Here is a 19043-nt window from a genome sequence, read left to right as displayed (position 1 = left end):
ACGGCTACTTCTCCAGTGCTTAGAACAGTGCCTGCCACAGAGTAACTGCTCCATAAGTCTTTGTGGAAGGAAGGAATGACTCTTCCCCAACACTGGGGAATGCGTGGAGCCTCAGGGGAATATTCTGCTGCCAATTACCCTACCATTTCGCCTGCAGCCCTCAACTGTTCCCAGGGAATACAGGGGGTCCCCCGTATCAGGAGAGGAGGGAGGGAGCTCTCCCTGAGAGGTTCTAATTCTCCCTGCCACAGATGGGGAGATCTATCGCCCAGCCCAGAGAGATCCCAGGGAAGCATCCTTCTGGGGCTGGCAGGGCCCAAGTGCTCAGGGCAAAGACAATTCCAGCCGCAGTAGTTTCTTGGGACAACACTGGAACAGAGTAACCCTGATGGTTGGAGAGAGATGGAAGGACCTCAAGCAGAGGCCTAGCAAACGTAACCAGCTGGTTCCTCTGAGTCTGTGGGGTCATCTGGGTCATCATTCCAGTAAGGGACAGGCCGGCGCCGAGCCCTGAGCCCCAAGCCCAGATGAAAATCCAGTACACACTTGCCCTGCTCCTCCAGGAGTAGGGCTCCAGGACCCATGGCAGAAAGACAAACAGACCTCCTGCCTTAAGAGGACAGAAGTGGGTGTGGCTCAGTCCGTTAAGCCTTTGGCTCTGGTCATAATCCCAGGATCCTGGGATGGAGCCCCACATTTGCATCCAGCTCCCTGCTCAGCAAGGAGTCTGCTTCTCTACCCTCCCCCTCCCTATTTGTGGGCTTTCTCTCTCTCTCTCCCTCCCTCTCTCTCTCTCAAATAAAATCTTAAAAAAAAAGATGAGAGAAGTGGGAAAGGAGCTGTTCCAGCAGGAAACACGGAACTGAGGAGGAACAATAGTGGGGTTTCTTTGGTCCCTGTTTTCTTTGGCCTCTTAGCTGCCACAGGGCCCAGAACCCGCTCCTCCAGGTCCTTGGCTTTCCTCTGGGCCCAACCCTCTTAGCCCCTGCTGGAGAGACCAGAGGAGCACCTGTTCCCTCCTTCTGCTGCACCCTCAGGGGGCCTGTAAAATTATAGTCACACACACAACATGAGGAAACTTTACTGAGCCTTATTCTGTACCAGGCACCGTGCAGAGTGCTTCCCAAGGACATGTGGCAGTAGCAGGTGGTACAGTCTTTTGTGGAACTCCTCTTGTGGGATCCTGCGGTGGGTCCCTGCCCCTCTTCCAACCTCTGCAGGGATCTCCAGCCTCATTCCCTGCATGCGGAACCTGGCGCCAGAAGAGGGAAGGGTGGGAGAGCCAGAGGAGAGCAGCCTGGAGTTCAGAGGGAAGGGATGGGAACAGGAGGAGGAGGATGGGAGCGGGAAGAGAGCATCACCCAGTCCAGGGCTGGAAGGACTAGAAAAGACTACACGTAAGAGAGATGGGCCATGGAAGCCGAGGTAGAGGGCACCTGGGGGGCTCAGTTGTTGAGCATCTGCCTTTGGCTCAGGTCATGATCCCGGGTCCCGGGGGGACCCACGTGTGGGGGACCCACGCTCAGCCAGGGGTCTGCTTCCAGGAGTCTTCCAGGCCTGGGGTGCCTGGGTGCCTCAGGAGGTAGAGCATGCGACTTTGCTTTTCCCCAAGATTTTTTATTTATTTGAGGGAGAGAGAGAGAGAACGAGCAAAAGCACACAAGCAGGCAGAGGGGCGGACGGAGAGGGAGAAGCAGAATCGCTCCTGAGCAGAGCGGGACGCGGGCCTGGGTCCCAAGGGCCCTGGGATCATGACCTGAGAGGAGGGCAGACACCCGCGGGACTGAGTCACCCAGGCGCCCCCGCATGCGGCGCTCCATCTCGGGGCTGTGGGCTGGAGCCCCACACTGAGTGTAGAGATGACTTAAAAATAAAATCTTAAAAAAAAAAAAAAAAAGACAGAGTTTGAGGGAAGGGAAGACGAAGGAGAGTGGAGGAGGTGAGCTGCGGGAGTTAAAGGAAGGGGGTGGGGACCAGAGTAGGGGGCCTCGGAGGCCGGGAGGTCAGTGGGGCGCCCGCGCCGTCCCGTCCCCGCAGCGCACCGCCACCCCGACTCCCGGGGCTCCCCCGACCCAAACCAAAAGTGAAGTCGGTCGCGCCCCCTCCCGTCCCACCCCGCCCCGCACCCCGTCGGGGGCTCGCTGGGAGGCCGCGGGGCTCGGGCGCCGGGAGAGGGCGCCTCGGGGCTGCGGGCTCCGCCGGCCGCTCGCCCGGGACGCCCCCGCCCCGCCCCCGCCCCCGCCCCCGCCGGGCAGGGAGCGGAGCGGCGCGGGCCTCGGAGAGTCGCACGGCTCCAGCCCCGCGGGCGGTGAGGCCGGGTCGGGATGCCCGGGCCGCGGGAGGGAAGGGAGGAGCCGGCCCCAGAGCCCGGCGAGGCCGGGGGAAGGGCGGGGACGCAGGCACTGGGCCCGCGGAGGTAGGCGCCGGAGCCGCAGCACGCTCGAGGCCGCGGCCGCGGAGTCGTCCAGGGACGCGGCCCGGAGCGCGGGAGCCGAGCGGCGCGCACCATGCGCGGGTCCGCGGGCGCCCGGCCCGTCTACACCGCCGCCGCCTGGGTCACGTGGCCCGGGCGCGTCCGCGGCGGCCCCGGCGGGGGGGCGGGCGCGGGGGGGCCGGGGGCGCGCGGGGCCCCGGGCCGCGGCGAGAGGCTGCCGGCCGCCGGGGCCGCCCCCTGCCCCCCCGCGCTCGCCCCCCCGCGGGGCGCCCGGCCTCTATATAGCGCGCCCCCGCCCGGCCCGCGCCAGGCCGCCCGCCAGCACGCCCCGGGCCCCGCGCCCCGCAGCCAGCCCCCCGCGCCCCCCGCGCCCCCCGCGCCCCCCGCGCCCCGCGCCCCCGCGCCCCCCGCGCCCCGCCGCCGGGCCCTCGCGGCCACCATGAAGAAGGAGGTGTGCTCCGTGGCCTTCCTCAAGGCCGTGTTCGCCGAGTTCCTGGCCACCCTCATCTTCGTCTTCTTCGGCCTCGGCTCGGCCCTCAAGTGGCCGTCGGCGCTGCCCAGCATCCTGCAGATCTCGCTGGCCTTCGGGCTGGCCATCGGCACCCTGGCGCAGGCCCTGGGGCCCGTGAGCGGCGGCCACATCAACCCGGCCATCACGCTGGCCCTGCTGGTGGGCAACCAGATCTCGCTGCTGCGGGCCGCCTTCTACGTGGCGGCGCAGCTGGCGGGGGCCATCGCCGGGGCGGGCATCCTCTACGGGCTGGCGCCGCTCAACGCCCGCGGCAACCTGGCCGTCAACTCGGTGAGTGCCCCCGGGCCGGCTGGGCGGGGGCGCCCTGGGGTGGGCTCCCGGCCGGCCCCAGACAACATCTGGGGCCTGGGAGCAGGCCCGCCTGGCAGGTGGCGGGGCCGAGCTCCGGGCTGGACGGTGCCCGGGGTGCCCGGGCTCGGCCTCCCTGGTTCGGACCCACGTCCTCCCCTGCCGCCCTCCTGCTGCTCCTCTGGCCTCCCTCCTGGAGCCGGCTGCCTCTCCTCTCTCTGCCCGAGACTTCTGGCTTTCTGCTGTCTGGCTTCTGCCCTGCGCTTGGGACCCTCGCTGCTGCTGTCTGCCCCGCACTGGAGTGGTTTCGCGGAGCCGTCAGGGGTGGGTTGTGATCCTGGCTTTGGGCCCCCCTCGCCCCTCTGGGCCCCACCGTTCTCAGCTGCTACACCGCGGTGGTCATCACCTACCGCAACAGGTGTCAAGGGGGTTACATCTAGAAACCGTGTGTGCGGTGCCAGTGTGTAGGGTCTGTTGAATATGGGTTCCCGCTCCTGGTCCCCTGCTCTCACCCCCTTTCACGGTCCCATATTCAGTCCCCATGTCCCATGTAAACTGGGTTCATTAATCAAACACAGAGGAGGATTTTCTCGGCCATTGTCAAGCCGTGAGTCAGCCCCACCGGAGAGACGGGTTTGAGGTTGGCACTGGCAGCGGGTCAGACACGGGCGGGAGGCAGGCTGGGGGTGCAGTAGGCAAACTGGGCAGCTGCCCACAGGAGGGAGGGTAAATGCCAGCTTGTGGGGGTTGGAACTGGGCAGAACCGTTGACAGGACCTTGTCCAGGAAAAGCTCCCCTCACACTCAGCTCTTTGGCCACCGACCGGCCTGGGCTCCAAGCTTTGTGCACAGGGTCAGGTAGGTAGTCTTTTCAGCAAATGACCTCTCTGACGTGCGCAAGGCTTGGCTTCCAGGGACAGTGGCTCTAGGTGTCCCTGGAGGCCAAAAGCCTCATCCCCCGAGCCCCTGGCCATAGAGCCAGAAGGCAGGGGTCCTAACCCACCCTCCCCTTGCAGCTCAACAACAACACAACCCAGGGCCAGGCTATGGTAGTAGAGCTGATTCTGACCTTCCAGCTGGCACTCTGCATCTTCTCTTCCACCGACTCCCGCCGCACCAGTCCTGTGGGCTCTCCGGCCCTGTCCATCGGCCTTTCCGTCACACTGGGCCACCTCGTGGGGGTGAGCAATGCTGCCACTTGGTTGCAGCTGTGGGGAGCCCCCCAGGGCAAGTAATGGGGCTCTAGAGCAGCACCCCTCTGAACCAGGGAACCTAGCAGTTAAGGCCTGGAGCGGGGTTGCTATACTCTGTCCCAGGCTGGATCCCCCCAAATCTTCTCTAGTCTGAGGAAATATGGCAGGAAGTGTGAGTTGGGGGAGGTGGGGAGGCAGGAAATCCAGCCCGAGCACAGGACTGGAGAAGAAAGAGGGGTCCATGGGGACCAGTAGAGGGAGAGCTCACCAGCCTAGCAATTGGGAGACTAGATTCAGAGACCTGGCTGAGCCACTGAACTTCTGGGTGGCTCTGGGAAAGACCAGGCCTTTAGGAGCCGACAGGCATGTTGCCCTCCTCACTGCCGCCTCCCTCTCTCTGCCCAGATCTACTTCACCGGCTGCTCCATGAACCCGGCCCGCTCTTTTGGCCCCGCAGTGGTCATGAAGCGCTTCAGCTCTGCTCACTGGGTGAGTCTGGGCCCTCCCTGGCTCCCTGGCAATGAGGGCCTGGAAACCTGGCCAAGAGCTCCCTGGATCTTCTGGATGCTGTGGGCCCGGAGCTCGGGGTGGCCTTGAGAGGCGTGGCTGGAGAGAGATCGAGATACAGACAGGGATGGGACGCAGCCAGAACAAGGACAGGGGGAGTTAAATGGCAGAGGACCCTGGTTTAGGGCTGGGGTGGGGCGGGGCAACCCTGGGTAGCTGTACCTCTAAGGAAGGGAAGGAGATCGGTTCCTCTGTGTAGATCTCTGAGGATTTTGCGTCTGTCCTTCTGGGGTGGGGCGACCGGGGGCAGTGTGTCTGAGTGTCTGTCCTCTCTGATGTTTTATATATCTGTTCCTGCCCAGGGGGTTCAGGGAGTCTTCCTTCTTGTGGGCCTGTCCCTCTGCACAGTCTATCTGTCACCTCTGCTGAGAGCTCATGTTCCCTCTCCAGGGTCTGTTTCGTTCCCTGTGTGGGAGGGAGAGGAGTTCTGTGGTCTCCCCGGGAATCTACATGTCTCCTTCGAAGGGTCACTTGTCTCTCTTTAGAGTGAGGCTGGGGGGCCCCGTCCTTCTGGGGATCTGTCTCCTTTGAAGATTGGAGCGTCTGTGGTCCAGGTCCCTGTCATTGAGGAACAGTGTATCTGTTCCTGAGACAGGAGGAAATCTCTCCCTCTGGAGGTCTGGAAGTCCGTATGTCCACCTGCTTTGATGGTCCAGGGGTCTGTCCTCTGGAGGGGAAGCTGTTGGTCTCTGAGGCCTGAGACTCAGCCCCCTGACACCGCCATGTCCCCGCCAGGTGTTCTGGGTGGGGCCCATCGTGGGGGCCATCCTAGCTGCCATCCTCTACTTCTACCTGCTATTCCCCAACTCCCTGAGCCTGAGCGAGCGCATGGCCGTCATCAAGGGCACGTATGAACCTGAGGAGGACTGGGAGGAGCAACGAGAGGAGCGAAAGAAGACCATGGAGCTGACCGCCCGCTGACCAGTGTCAGGCAGGGGCCAGCCCCCCTCCTCCTAGTCCCTGAACCACAGGAGGAAAAAAATGTATACATATATATAAACGACAGCAAGGCTTCCTTCCCCTACAGCTGGGTCCTCGGGGCTCAGGAGGAGGTGCTGGCTCCTTCGGCTTCACAGTTAGGGATGGGAGCAGGAACCCATGAGGGGACGCTTAGGTGGGGGCCCAGTCTGGTGTCTGATGGGGGAAGGGTCTCTCTGGGACAGGGCAGACTGCTGCCATGAGGTCAGATCTCAGACACCGTGAAAGGAGCACCAAGCTTACAGGCTTCCCTGGGGTCAAGCCAGGAAGGGGTGGCCGTGGCTGGATGCCCCTATCTTCCCTGACCCGCCCCCTTAAGAGCCGGCGGGGTCCTAGTCCCTAGGACAGCAGAGGCTGCCCCTCCCCACATCGCCCTAGAGGGAGACAGACTGGTTCATTAAATGCTGCCTTATTTATTTCTGCTCAAGGATGCACGGGGTTGGGCTGCTGGTGTTTGGGGCAGGGGCTTACCAATAAACCACTGACACTCAGGTTTCGCCTCGTCTCTCCCCAGAGTCTCTTTTTGGGACTCTCTGGCTGTTCACCTCGGTCCCTCCAGACAGTCTGTCTCCTCTTTGTCATCCTCTGCGCTCCCCAGGGTTCTCTGTGGGAAGACAGGGAAGCTGAGGCCAGGGGAGGGTTGGTCAGAGAGATGAGATGGGGAAGAGAGGTCGGGAGAAAAGGAGAGACCAGAACATAGAAATAGAGCTGGAGGTGAGGAGGGGGCAGCGGGAGCAGGGGAGGGGTCCTCACCAAGTCACCCACCTGCTGGCCCCTCCCACCTCAGCTATGTCAAGTCTCTGCCACTTGAGGAGGGCCTGGCACCAGTGCCAGGGTGTGCCAGGCAGGGTGGAGGAAAAGTGAACCAGCTGGCAGCCCCTGGAGATGCCAAGGGGGTGACCAGCCAGAGCTGTCATCAAAGAGGAAACAGCCCTGCACTCTCCTCTTTGCTCCTCACTGTTCCCAAAAGGTGTCATATGGGAGCCTGTGGTCAGAGGGAGAAGCCCCTTGCGTGGCAACATACCCGGGAACCCCAGCCAGCCCAGCCTCTCTCTGGGTCTCCAGCCGCTGTTCCCACTCTCGTCCCCTCTGGGCCTATGGCTCTGCTCCACTCTGCCCTTGTCCCCTTGTCACTGACACTCCTTAGGAAACCTTAAACTCGCCGAGCCTCCATCTCTTAAGCTATAAAATAAGACTAAAAAGTGCTTCCCTCACAGGGTTGCTGTGGGAACGGTTGGAGATTAAGGGAATGAGATTCCTGGGACTGGTCTGCTCTCTGTAGGGAAGACGGTGGAAGTCTTGCAGAAGAGCAGCTCAGGACACAGCCCTGGGTCATAGTTAAGGACTCTGGCTTGGAGTTCAAATCCTGCTTTGCAACTTTGGGTAAACAGGGTCTCCGAGGATTGTTTTTGTTTTGTTTTAAGATTTATTTATTTACTTGAGAGAGAGCTAGCACAAGCAAGGGGAGGAGGAGGGGGAGGGGCAGGGGGAGAAGCAGACTCCCCAGTGAGCAGGGAGCCTCATGTCCCAGGACCCCACCAGGACCCAGGACCCGGGAATCATGACCGGAGCCGAAGCAGGTGCGTAACCAACTAAGCCACCCAGGTGCCCGTGGGCTCTCTTAGTTTTAATTACCTCACCTATAAAATGGGGATACTTGGACCCACCTCCTGGGTTGTTGTGAACATGAGACAGTGGGCGGAAGGCAGGTGCCCGTGCAAACAGCCACGCGCCTCAGAGTGGATGCGCAATGGACCAAGTGAAAGGGAACCGGCACGTACACATCTGGGCCCCTGCTCTCCTGAGCGTGAACCTGAGCTCCTGCTTCCTCTCTGGAATGGGAGCTTCTCCCTTGAGGGGGGCCCGGGGGGCCAGGGTGGAAGAAGGGACCTGGGGGACGAGGGGCAGACTCCCTGGCCCTCCTGCAGGCTCCAGCCTAGGACTCGCAAGCGGCCGGCTGCACCGCCCGGGCCCGGCTCGCACCGTGTGTGCGCGCACCTGCGTGGGGGGCGGGGGGTGAGGACCGCAGGGCCCCCTTCAAGGAGCCGCCCTCGCCGGCCTCGCCCCCTCCCCCCCTCGCCCCTACCCAGCCAGGCCGCTAATGCCAGCTCCCACCAGCAGGGGGCGCCCTCGCCCACCGAATCCGCGGCTGCCGGGCTTCCCCGACCACGCGTGGGGGCCGGGGGCGCCCCTCGGGCCTGGGTCCCCCAGGCCGCCAGGAAGCAGCTGCGTAGCCCCGGGAGGGCGCGCGGGAGAGACGACCCCCCGCGGGGGGCCCAGGCTCAGGCACAGCCCGACTGGGGCTTGGCCGCCCCCTGCGGCCCCGCGACCCGCGTTCCTTTCCTCGATGGGTCCGAAGGAGAGCAGCAGTGGCCAACGGTGGGCCCCTGGGAGACAGGCCCGGGGGGCGCCCGGCCAGACGGCGACGGTCCCCGCGGGGCTCGGGCATCGAGACGCCGCGGCGGCTGCGTGGCCGGCAGAGGGCGCTGTGCTCCGCGGCGGGACCGTCCGGGCGGCGCGGCCCGAGCCCGGAGGACACGCGCTCCGCAGCCCCGCGCGTCTACACCGACCTTCAGTCGTGCTCCGGGGCTGTCTGCTCGGCATGGACGCGCACCCGTGCTCAGTACACACAGGCTCAGTCTCCCCGACCCTCTGCTCCACCTGCAGCCCGGGGAGAGCCTTGACTCCCCCGTGGGAGGGGGAGGGTGCCCCCCCCCCCCCAGGGCTGCTGGTTTTCACCAGGTAGGAAGGCGGACGTGCGCACACCTGGGAGGCAGCGGAGGGCTGGAATGTGTGCCAGGTGGGCTGCCAGGGGAATGGGAGGAGGGAGGAGGGGAGCGTCGACGTGGCTGCCACAATTTGGGAGGATTGGCGAGATGGTGCGTGGGAAGCTACCTTGAATCCTTTCCTTTTTTAAAGATTTTATTTATTTATTCATAAGACACACGGAGAGAGAGGCAGGGACATAGGCAGAGGGAGAAGCAGGCTCCCTGCGGGGAACCTGATGCCGGACTTGATCCCAGGACCCCGGGATCACGCCCTGGGCTGAAGGCCGATGCTCAACCGCTGAGCCACCCAAGAGTCTCAAATCCTTCCCTTCCTTTTCTTTATTTCTTTTTTTTTTTTTAAGATTTTATTTATTTATTCATGAGAGACACACACAGAGAGAGAGGCAGAGACCCAGGCAGAGGGAGAAGCAGGCTCCATGCAGGGAGCCTGACATGGGACTCGATCCCGGGTCTCCAGGATCAGCCCTGGGTCAAAGGCAGACACTCAACCGCCAGAGCCACCAGGCATCCCAATCCTTCCCTTTCTGACGTGCTTTCATGCTCTCCCCTTCTCTCCCACCACCTCCCTCCTTCCCCTCCCTTTTGCTCCCCCTCAAGCTGAGAGGACCTCAGTCAGAGCTCACATTGCCCCCATGTGCACAGGCACCTACACACACCCCACTCCCGGATGGCGATAGTCACCCCAGCAGCCAGGGCTCTAGGAAGTTAGAGGCACAGGGCTACAGGAGCTGTAGGCAGCCAGGTGTGGGGCCTTGGCTAACGGCCTCAGGGCATGAGAGAAACCTCAGAACTTCGCAGTAGAGCCCAGGACTGGCCGGGCCCAGGGAGGTGCCGGCTGGAGCTAGAGCTTGAGCAAGCCCTGGCCAATGCCCACCTGGCCTCAGGGGTGAACGACCTTGTCCTGTCCCCAGGAGTCTCTGCTCTAGGCCAGCTGGAGACAAGGGCTGCTGCTGCACTGAATTCTCTCAGCCTTCAGGGCCCACCCAGAACAGAAGCCCCAGGAGCTGCTTGTCCTGGAGCTGCCGCAGCAACCAGGACCCTTCCCACCCCAGCCCAGTCCTCACACCTGTCTCCCCGAAGGGGTGAGGGAAGTGACAATCCTAACAACCCAAGTTTTTTTTGGCTCAGGGACACTTTCCTAGGTATCAGCACATTTACCCCTAATGACGCATGGGAAAATGGGAATTATCTTTATTTATTTTTAAGATTTTATTATTTATTCATGAGAGACACAGAGAGAGAGGCAGAAACACAAGCAGAGGGAGAAGCAGGCTCCATGCAGGGAGCCCAATGTGGGACTCGATCCCGGGTCTCCAGGATCACGCCCTGGGCCGAAGGCAGGTGCTCAACTGCTGAGCCACCCAGGCATCCCAATTATCTCCATTTATAAGAGGGGAAACTGAGCTCGCGGGAGTTACGCCCGGTCAGGGGTGCAGCATACACAGCAGCGTGCAAGTGCTCTTGCCTGTCTTGCCTCATCACAGGCTCTCGGCAGGAAGGCATTAGTGCTCGGTGCTCAGTGCACAGGTGCTAGGGAAGGTGTGGGGCAGCCTCTGTGGCCCTGTCTGCAGGAGGGAAGGAGACAGATGCCCTGAGCTTCCCTGGGACAGCCCGAGGCAGAGCGCCCACCGCGCCAGGGAAGAGCATCACCCACGCTGCACCCACAGCCACCTTCCTTCACTCCTCAGGCATTCACTGAAAGCCTCTTTGTTACCAGGCAAGCATGGGAGTCTGCACTGGAACAGGGGAGGCGCGAGGAGGCCAAATCCAGAAGTAGCTGCTGGCCGGAGAGGAGAACGCGGGCAGGCTTCACGGAGGAACCCGACCTGAGCAAAGGCTTGAAAGAGAGACAGGACAGGAGGAACAAACCCGAGGTTTCTCCACTGCTCTGGGATTACCCAGGCCCCCTTATCAAGCAGCAGCCAGGAGAGGGAGAAGTGAAACCCCAGATGGGCCTGGGAGCAGCCCAGAGAAAACCCCAGTTGCTCAGAGGCAGCCGGGAGCCCACGGAGGGGCCCTTGACTGGCTGCCTCCTCCTCAGAGGCCTTAGAAGGGTGGGGAGAGACAGATCCCACCGAGGACGAGGACGGGGTCAGGCTTGCTGAGCAGAGCTGTGACCCCCGCTGAGGTCATGGCAGCAGCCGCGTGGCTGGGTGCTTTCTCCTGCAATGCTGGCAGCACAGATGGGGGGGGGGGGGCAGGGGCTGCGGAGGAGAATGGAAGGGGGGTGGGGGCGGTGGAGAGAGCAGGGAGCCGGGACAGCGGGCACCAGGGGATCCGGCTGGGGAGGGGAGGGTGAGGCCAGGAAGTCTGGAGGAAGGGAGGCGGGTGGGGGAAGGTGAGGGACAGAGCCTGCAATCAGAGCTGGGGTATCCCACTTGCTGCTTTCAGAGGGCGCGCTCCGGGTGGGAGAGGAACAGGGCCCTACCCGGCCCCAGGCCAAGACGAGATAGATCTGCAGGTCACCTGCTTCCGGGAGGTCCAGGGGCTTTTACCCGAGATGTCTTTCACTCGACAAACGTTAATCGAAGCCCAACTATGGCCAATCCCTGTGCAAGGCCCTCTATGTAAAGAAGAGCAAAATTCGGTTCCCGCCCCCTGAGGGGCTCACCACCTCATTAAGGGGGCACATTAGCACCATGACCGCCCCCCATGGGGACTGAGGTGCACAAAGGTGCCCGGGAATGGTGGGAGCACAGGGAGGGGTCATCCCCCAGGAGAGGAGGAGGCCACCCTGAGGCTGAGCCTTGGGGATGAGTTAGGAGTTACCCAGGCAAAGGACGCGGGAAGGGCTGTCTGAGGAGAAGACAGAGCTTCCTCCAAGGAGCCACCAGCGTGGAATGTTCCAGAGCTACTGGCCATTTGGTGAGGCCACAGGGCAAAGGACAAAGTGTGGAGTGGGGAGAGATGAGGTGGGAGGGGCAGGATCCCCCGGGACCTTGGAGGCCGGGCATGAGGGCCATTTTGAAGGGATTTTAGCAAGGGAGCAGCAGGATCAGATTTGCATTTTAGAAAGATCACTCGGGCTGCAGCGTGGATAATTGATTGGTGCTGAGTGAGGGAGCAGACAGAGAGAGTGGTTCAAGGCCGCAGGGCAGCAGGGGTGGTGAGAAGAGGGCAGAGTCAAGAAATATTTAGGATTCAAACTCTGCAGGACCTGCTGCCTTTATTGGTTGGGGGCAGGAGGGAGAGAAGGTTCAAGGATGCTTCCCAGGTGCCACCAACTGAGCTGGAGAAAACAAGGAGAGTGCATTGGAGGGGGGCGCAGCGGATCCCCTTTGGAGACGGTTGCATTTGAGGAGCCTGAGGACTAGGGGCACATCCAAGCATCAGGGAGTCCTGGCCAGGGGCCAGGTCAGGGCACCCCGATGTGGGATGTGGTCGGGAGGCGAAGACTGTTGTAACAGCTCCGCAGCTGCTTCTTAGGGAGGGAACACCTTGGTTTGAGAAAATACCTTGATATGCTGCTGGGGTTACAAGGGCAGAGCCTAGGGCACGGGTGACCTTAGGCCCAGCACTGCCACGCAAATGACTCAGCTGTCCTGTGTGAGACTTGAGAGGAGTTGCTCAGGCCCCTGAGAAGGAGGAGAGCAGGGCGGAAGGGAGAGGGGCTGAAAGGGAGAAGCCAAGGACAAGCCAGTGGAAATTCCCAGCTCACAGGGGAAATTCTCCACTGCCGTGTGTGTCATCTGCTCAGCTGTGGAACAAACCCCTCCTCCCTCTGTCCCCTCGGCACCCACACAGGCCCAGGTCCTCAGTAAACTTGGCTCTAGGCGCATCTTCTTTCTGTGAGTAGGGATTTAGGCGGGACGGAGGGAAGAGCTTCATTTCCCATCCGGGGTTATGGGGCAGAGTAGTGTGAGCCCGTTTGGAGCAGAGCCCGCAGGCAGAGGGAGCCAGGAGAACGGGCCTCTGGGAGCGCACGGGACCCTCTGAGCCGGCCTTGGACTCGGGATCTGATGAGCTTGCCGCATCTACGCCGACATGGGGATGTGAGCAGCCTGGAATCCCACACCTGCCACTGCTCCTGTACCTGCCACCCTCAGGCTGGGCCCCTGTCCAGCTTGGGAACCCGGGGGTTCCAGCTCAGCGCCTGGGGCTGCCCCCCTTCCCCCCGCCAGCTGTCAGGTGAGCTGGGGTGGAGCAAGCATGTGAGCGCTCGGCTTATCAGCCCCACGCCTCCCCGTCGGGACACACAGGGTCCCCTTGGCCTGTCCCCTGCCAGTCTGAGCAGCGGGTCCCTGGGGCAGTAGCCAAGGAGAGGGGCTGCAGGTGGGGGGCCGGAGGAGCCAGGCCAGAGGCAAGGGACCCCAGGAGGTAGCCGAGATCAGAGGCCAGCGGAGCGGCCCGAAGCAGCGGAGGCAGCGGGACGTGGCCGGGGCAGCGGGGAGCGGCCGGGATGCTGCTGGGCGACCTCTGGAGAGCGGCCAGCAGGGCGCTGTTCGCGGAGTTCCTGGCCACGGGGCTCTACGTGTTCTTCGGGGTGGGCTCGGCCCTGCCCTGGCCCACGGGGCTTCCCACCGTGCTCCAGACGGCCATCACCTTCAACCTGGCCACGGCCGTGGCTGTGCAGATCACCTGGAAGACCAGTGGGGGCCACATCAACCCTGCCGTGACTCTGGCCTTCCTCGTGGGCTCCCAGATCTCCCTGCCCCGTGCCATGGCCTATGTGGCTGCCCAGCTGGCGGGGGCCACCCTGGGGGCTGCCGTGCTTTACGGGGTCATACCGGGGGACATCCGAGAGACCCTGGGGGTTAACATGGTAGGTGCAGGGGTGCCGCGCAGGCGGTAAGGGTGGAGGGCCAGGCCTGAGAAGAGGGGACCGGGGGGTAGTAACTCAGCCACCTGCTCCTTGGCTGCTCAGGGCTGAGCCCCGGGCCCCCGGGGACCCAGGCTGTGGCCCTAGTGCGCAGAGCAAGAATGGGGCTATGGTACAGGGAACAGGTGGGACAGATAGAAGCCACACCAAGGGGCAGGAGTCAGGGAAGGACCAGGCACTGAAGGGTCAGGGTAGCCAGAGAGGCCTGGGGCTGCGGGTGGTCGCAGGGGACCTGGCATGCCCATGGGCCTGCTCCCCTGGGTGCCCATGTTCCTCCTTCCGCAGCACCCCGAGGTCGGCCTCACTCCCCCAGATTCCCCTCCTCATCCAGCCTTCCACCTACTTCCCCAGGTCTCCTCCCAGTCCGCTCAAAAACTTACCCCTCTGCTGCCCTGAGCCTTCCCTTCCACTTGGGCCTTGGGTGCCCCCTCCGCCAACCTGTGGGTAGGGAGGGATGCCACCCACTCCCTTCTGTGGGGACAGAGCGTCCAGGGCTGACCCCGACTCCAGGGCGCAGCTCTCTGCTCGCTCCACCCCCTGAGTCCAGGAACCGGTGGCAGCAGCGAGGGGACGTGAGCCGGAGGGGGCCACCATCCCCTGGTGGAGCCGCATCACTCCCAGCGCCGCCTCCTCACCCAGGTCCGGAGCAGCACCTCGACCGGCCAGGCCGTGGCAGTGGAGCTGGTTCTGACTCTGCAGCTGGTGCTCTGTATTTTTGCTTCCACCGACAGCCGTCAGACATCAGGCTCCCCGGCCACCATGATCGGGATCTCTCTGTCATTGGGCCACCTCATTGGGGTAAGAGGCTAAGGGGGCGCCGTGTACGTGCACACACTGGTCCCTCCCCCGAGGAGGCCGCAGGGGCCCCAAAGGCCAGGAAGCGTCCCTCCCCGAGCCCCTCATGCGTCGGGCCGAGGCTGTGTTCCCACAGTCTGGGTCTGGGATTCGATGCTGCAATGGCCAAGACCGGGACCAAGCCTCTGAGTCGGAGCAGAGGGGGCTGTCCCCTCCCGGGCCTTAAGCCCCCTAACATCCTGAACCTACATTCGCCCCCCAGATCTACTTCACCGGCTGCTCCATGAACCCGGCCCGCTCCTTCGGCCCTGCCATCATCGTTGGAAAGTTCAAGGTCCACTGGGTGAGAGCCTGTGCTGGCAGCCGTGGGAGGGGAGGGCCTGAGCAGGGGCGGCAGGGACAGTGGCTTTCACCAGCAAGGGGGGCCACAGGGACTCGGGGACACAAGTGCCCGTATCATGAACCATCTCAACCCCCCCAGTGAGGGTTTCCCTAAGGTCGGAAGACACAGGCAAGCATCCTGGCCCGTACTTCCTTTCTTTCCAGCTTCAGTAGCCAGGGGCACCCAGTGGACTGTCAGTAAATGGGCCAGGGCAGGAGATGCAGCCTGGGCTCAGGCCTCCAGTCCTGGCTGTTTCTTTATTCACTTCCTCCAGCTGGACCAGTTTCCAAACTTGGATAAAGAAAAAGACAAACAGAAATAGACACACACACCAGCACAGGCAGGAACAGCCCTTAGCCAGGGCTCCTGGTTGGAACAGGAGGCAAGAGGAGGGAAACAGGAATGGTGAGGAGACTGGGCCCGCCCTGTGGAAAGCAAGGTCACCTCACCTGCATAGACTTGGTGGGCCTGCTTCTCAATTTTGTCACCTTGTAAACAGCCTGAGGGGTCCTTGGAGACCAAGTTAATAGTAGGGAAGCAGGCAAGGGTCCCAAAGCTACCATATAATCCTGATAGCTCATTCCCACTTCCCTCTGCCCCCTCAGGTTTTCTGGGTGGGACCCCTGACAGGAGCTGTCCTGGCTTCACTGATCTACAACTTTATCCTGTTCCCTGACACCAAGACCATGACCCAGCGGCTGGCCATCCTCATGGGTACCGAAACAGTAGAGACAGTGGCCAAGGTGGAGCAAGAGAATAAAGAATCTCAGCCCAGTTCAGGGGATACTGAAATGGAGAATGTGTGTCAGATGGCATAGAACTTGGCCCCCACCTTTGGGCTTCTGAGAGGAGCCCTTTAGGTTGGTGGCATGCCTGGCATGATCAGACTTCAGGTTTTATGGGGGGAGGCCTGGGGGGGGGGGCACGATAAGGGCAGGAAGGGTGGGGAAGCTAGGCCTCTTGTCCTAACAGGGTGGGCAGGGAATGCCAATCGCTATCCCTGGCATTCGATTTCTAGATAGAAAGAATCTGGGGAGCAAATCTGTTCCATTTTCTCCTCCTCCATCCCTTAATGGGACAGAGCAGAAGGAGGCAGGGAATTCATGATTGTCCTCCCTTTCTCTCATCCATCTGGAACCTAGTGGGCCTCCTGGGCCTCCCCAGTCACCTTATTTTGGGTATTGAGTGGCCCAGACAGACACTCAGCTTAGACAGCAAGAGCTACAGAGACCTTGGGGAACCCCAACATCTCACTCACCCTTGAGGGAAAATCCAGGCTTCCCAGAAGGATCAGGTCCTGGGACAGTCTCTGAGCTTCTCACAGGGTTACCTCTGCCCTTAGGCATGTTTAGGCTACAGACCCACCCTCAGCCTGGAGGCCTCCTGAGGACAGAGACTGTCCCTCCAATCAATCTTCATTCCTCACATGTCCAACTGCTCAGGGGAGGACCCCACCCTTGCGGAGAGCAGACAAGAGCCTTTTCTAGGGCTAGCACAGGGGCAGAATATAGGCAAGGGAGGCTTGGGCCAAACAGGCATTTTCCAGGACAGGTTCTCCCCAGATGTTTGCCCGCAGCCCCATTCGTGGGGAAAGTCCTGAGAGGGAGAAGTCTCCATCCCAGCTCCCCATCCACAACTGGGCCACAAGCTGTTCTTCGGCCGCATTCTCAGTTCTGCCAGCATCTTCCCAAAGCTACTGGATAAGTTCCAGGGATGATAAGAACGCAGGAATGACCCAAGAAACCAAGATTTGCCTTTGAAGGACTACTAGCCTCGGTTGGTTTGTTCATATACACAAGCTGCTGTAAATATACTCTCCCCGCGACGTGGGTTCCTACCTGGATCTCAGCTTCCCCAGCTATCAAATGGGCACGGTCCTCCCCCAGGGCCTGCTGTGAAAGCAAACGAGAGATGGAAAATGTTTTCGAAGTTAAGATGCTGGAAAAACAAACCCAATAAATGATGATTATTGTTGCTGTTACCGTAATTATCGGGTTTGAATACAATGGCTGTTGGTAATGGGAGGGAGGAGGGAAGAAGGGGGGGGATGATTGAGAGGGAGGGAAGAGAGAGTAGGTTTTTCCTCCTTTCATCTGTTCCACTTACTTGCACTAACTACCTCCTTCTCTCCTGGATCTACTGACCCGGGCGCTTTGTGTGTGTGGAGGGGGTTGAGGAGGGACACTGGGACAAAGAGAGGAGCCAATAAAAGTCTGTTCTGCTCATCTCTATGGTGCCCATCACCATGGTACCCTGAGATACAGCAACCAGATCCATAAAAAAGGGCCTTTCCCATGATGTCTCCAGAGGCGCCTGGGGACGGGAGGGGCTACCAGAGTCTTCCAGGGGCAGAGTGACCGAGCCCAGCCTGGGACCAGAGCAAGAGCTGAGTCCCCAAGTGCCCATGGCCACGGCGGCCACTGTCAGCGTTCCATAATACCGTCAGTGTGGAGTGCTATTCACGTCTGTCCGAGCCGGGCCCGCTCATCCATCTGCACAATCTCTCAGAGCCGAGGGCTTCTTGTGCCCTTTTCTGAGCAGGGACAGCTGGGGGTGGAGGTGGGGGGGAGGGATGTGATGGACCTGCTAAAGGTCATCCAGCTCAGTACCACAGCCCCCTAAGGTCTCCCCAGCTCCCAGCTTAGAATTTTCCAAAATAGAGCTGGGGGTGGGGGGGTGGCTTCTACAAGCTACAGCCAGAGGAAGAAAGGAAGGAAGCAAGAACTAGAAGGTTGAAGAGGGCATGTGTGTGTGTGTGTGTGTGTGTGCGTGGAGTCCCTGCCGGCAGGCTCTGAAGCTCCTAGACAAATGATCTCTGCGTCCCCAGAGCTGAGCACACACTGGGTGCTCAATAAAGTTTGATGAATGAATGACTGAGGCTGGGCGACTGGGGAGGGAGGGGAGGCGGTATTTGATCAAGAGGATTCAGGAGTTAGAACTTCAGATGAGCCGGGAGAGCCGCTGGGCCGCCTGTGCTGGCAGGGAAGGGGAGCTGGGCCCGGCCCCCAGCTGCTCCCCCAGAGCGGACTGAATCCTCGGTCTCAGGGGCAACGTCCCCGGCCCAAAGGATAAAGGAGGCTGCTGGAGAGGGAGCTGGGGGCTATTTTCAAGCACGCTTCTTTAAAGCGGAGAATAGAGTGGAGCAAGAGGACACAAGCTTCTTGAAAAGTGAGGAACTAGGTTAGAATCTGAAGAGCATCCAAAGTTAGACACAGGGACGAGTAACCAAAGGTTAGCTTCTCCTTCTCCGAGCCCTTTAATAGGCCAGCCAGCCATCTGTTTGGCTGAGGGAAGGACTGGGCCTCCGGGAGCCAAATTCGCAAATTCGGAGGCTCCAGCCAGGGGCAGCAGGGCTTCCCGGTCCCAGCCCCTGGGCCTGGGTGGGGGGCGGGAGCACGGGGAGGGCTGAGACCCAACCGGGCAGACCCTCGGTGGTGCACACTCCCTTCCTCCCGGTTGTCAGGGGAAGTTTTTAATTAATGGTGTGTAATCTGATCTGGCCCTTCTCCCCGCTGAGCACTGCCTTCAATCAGCAGAGCCATCTGCAATTGCAATTCATAATTCTCCCGAAAGGGAGGGGGTGCCTTGGTGATTAATACAATTAGCCTTTTATGTTGATGATTGTCTTAGCAGGAGCAGATGATGTGAGCCCAGAGCATAGGCTGCCACGTCCCTATTGGCTGGCAGGAAGCCCCTCTCCACTTCCTCCCCCGCCACTGCTACCTCTGGCTGGAAAGAGGACACACTCGGACCCCACTGTGCAGTGCAGGGGCGTGGGCGGGGGGGGGGGGGCAGCCCCCGAAGGGGCCAGGCTCTGGGACACATTTGGGCTGCTCGGACTGAGGGGAGAAGATGATGATCCAGAGACTCGCACTTTCCAAAGAATATCACTTTGACTTAAAAGATTCTGTGCACCATATTAAAAAAAAAAGGAGGAAGACTACATAAAAGTATAATAGGGATTGAAAGGGTTGAAAAAGCTTAAATAAAGGCTCAGGCAGTTATAGCTGCGTGAACTTAAGAAAATTCCTTAAGGATCCTGAGCCTCACTTCACTCATCTGGAAAATGGGGTCTATTAAATAAGGGGCTGGAAACACATGGGATGTATGTGTTTAGCAAGGCACCTGACACAGATCTCGGTCGGCGGTGGGGCTGTCCCCATCATCGTGTGACATATACAACACACACAATACATAGACGATCTACCGCCACAGATTGCCATTCCCTGCCAGTGGCTCAGCCGCTTCCCCAGCAGTTTCTAATGCA

At 61.0% G+C, this 19043-nt stretch overlaps 2 protein-coding genes and 1 long non-coding RNA gene across 4 annotated transcripts; 2 read left to right on the top strand and 1 right to left on the bottom strand.

Annotated features, from left to right (window-relative positions):
- Positions 1-2824: 2824 nt before the first annotated feature.
- AQP5 (aquaporin 5) lies at positions 2825-6482 on the top strand. Its single transcript, XM_077870122.1, has 4 exons — positions 2825-3236; positions 4270-4434; positions 4852-4935; positions 5749-6482. The coding sequence occupies exons 1-4, from the start codon at positions 2874-2876 to the stop codon at positions 5932-5934; spliced, it is 798 nt and encodes a 265-aa protein (XP_077726248.1). The 5' UTR covers positions 2825-2873; the 3' UTR covers positions 5935-6482.
- Positions 6483-10000: 3518 nt separating this feature from the next.
- Positions 10001-17513, bottom strand: LOC144296846 (uncharacterized). 2 transcript variants are annotated; one of them, XR_013363793.1, is made up of 5 exons: positions 16883-17513; positions 16615-16668; positions 15226-15286; positions 13508-15067; positions 10001-13358 (listed from the first exon to the last, which is right to left on the bottom strand). It is a non-coding gene; the product is annotated as an uncharacterized LOC144296846 (long non-coding RNA). The 2 variants fall into 2 exon arrangements; XR_013363792.1 differs by having other exon boundaries at positions 10001-15067.
- On the top strand, positions 11097-16759 carry AQP6 (aquaporin 6). The gene is made up of 4 exons (XM_077870121.1): positions 11097-13542; positions 14239-14397; positions 14657-14737; positions 15382-16759. Exons 1-4 carry the CDS (start codon positions 13180-13182, stop codon positions 15592-15594), a joined length of 816 nt encoding a protein of 271 aa, XP_077726247.1. The 5' UTR covers positions 11097-13179; the 3' UTR covers positions 15595-16759.
- Positions 17514-19043: the final 1530 nt, after the last annotated feature.

This window comes from Canis aureus, chromosome 25 (genome assembly GCF_053574225.1).
Source record: "Canis aureus isolate CA01 chromosome 25, VMU_Caureus_v.1.0, whole genome shotgun sequence".
Classification (NCBI taxonomy): Eukaryota; Metazoa; Chordata; class Mammalia; order Carnivora; family Canidae; genus Canis; species Canis aureus.
The sequence above is the reverse complement of the archived record's forward strand: the minus strand, read 5'-3'. Positions and strand labels throughout refer to the sequence as shown.

Coding starts and splice junctions, on each gene's coding strand:
- AQP6 (XM_077870121.1), top strand. CDS start 13,180: ATGCTGCTGGGCGACCTCTGGAGAGCGGCCAGCAGGGCGCTGTTCGCG. Junction 13,543..14,238: donor AGACCCTGGGGGTTAACATG/GTAGGTGCAGGG, acceptor CTCCTCACCCAG/GTCCGGAGCAGCACCTCGAC. Junction 14,738..15,381: donor GAAAGTTCAAGGTCCACTGG/GTGAGAGCCTGT, acceptor CTGCCCCCTCAG/GTTTTCTGGGTGGGACCCCT.
- AQP5 (XM_077870122.1), top strand. CDS start 2,874: ATGAAGAAGGAGGTGTGCTCCGTGGCCTTCCTCAAGGCCGTGTTCGCC. Junction 3,237..4,269: donor GCAACCTGGCCGTCAACTCG/GTGAGTGCCCCC, acceptor CTCCCCTTGCAG/CTCAACAACAACACAACCCA. Junction 4,435..4,851: donor CACTGGGCCACCTCGTGGGG/GTGAGCAATGCT, acceptor CTCTCTGCCCAG/ATCTACTTCACCGGCTGCTC.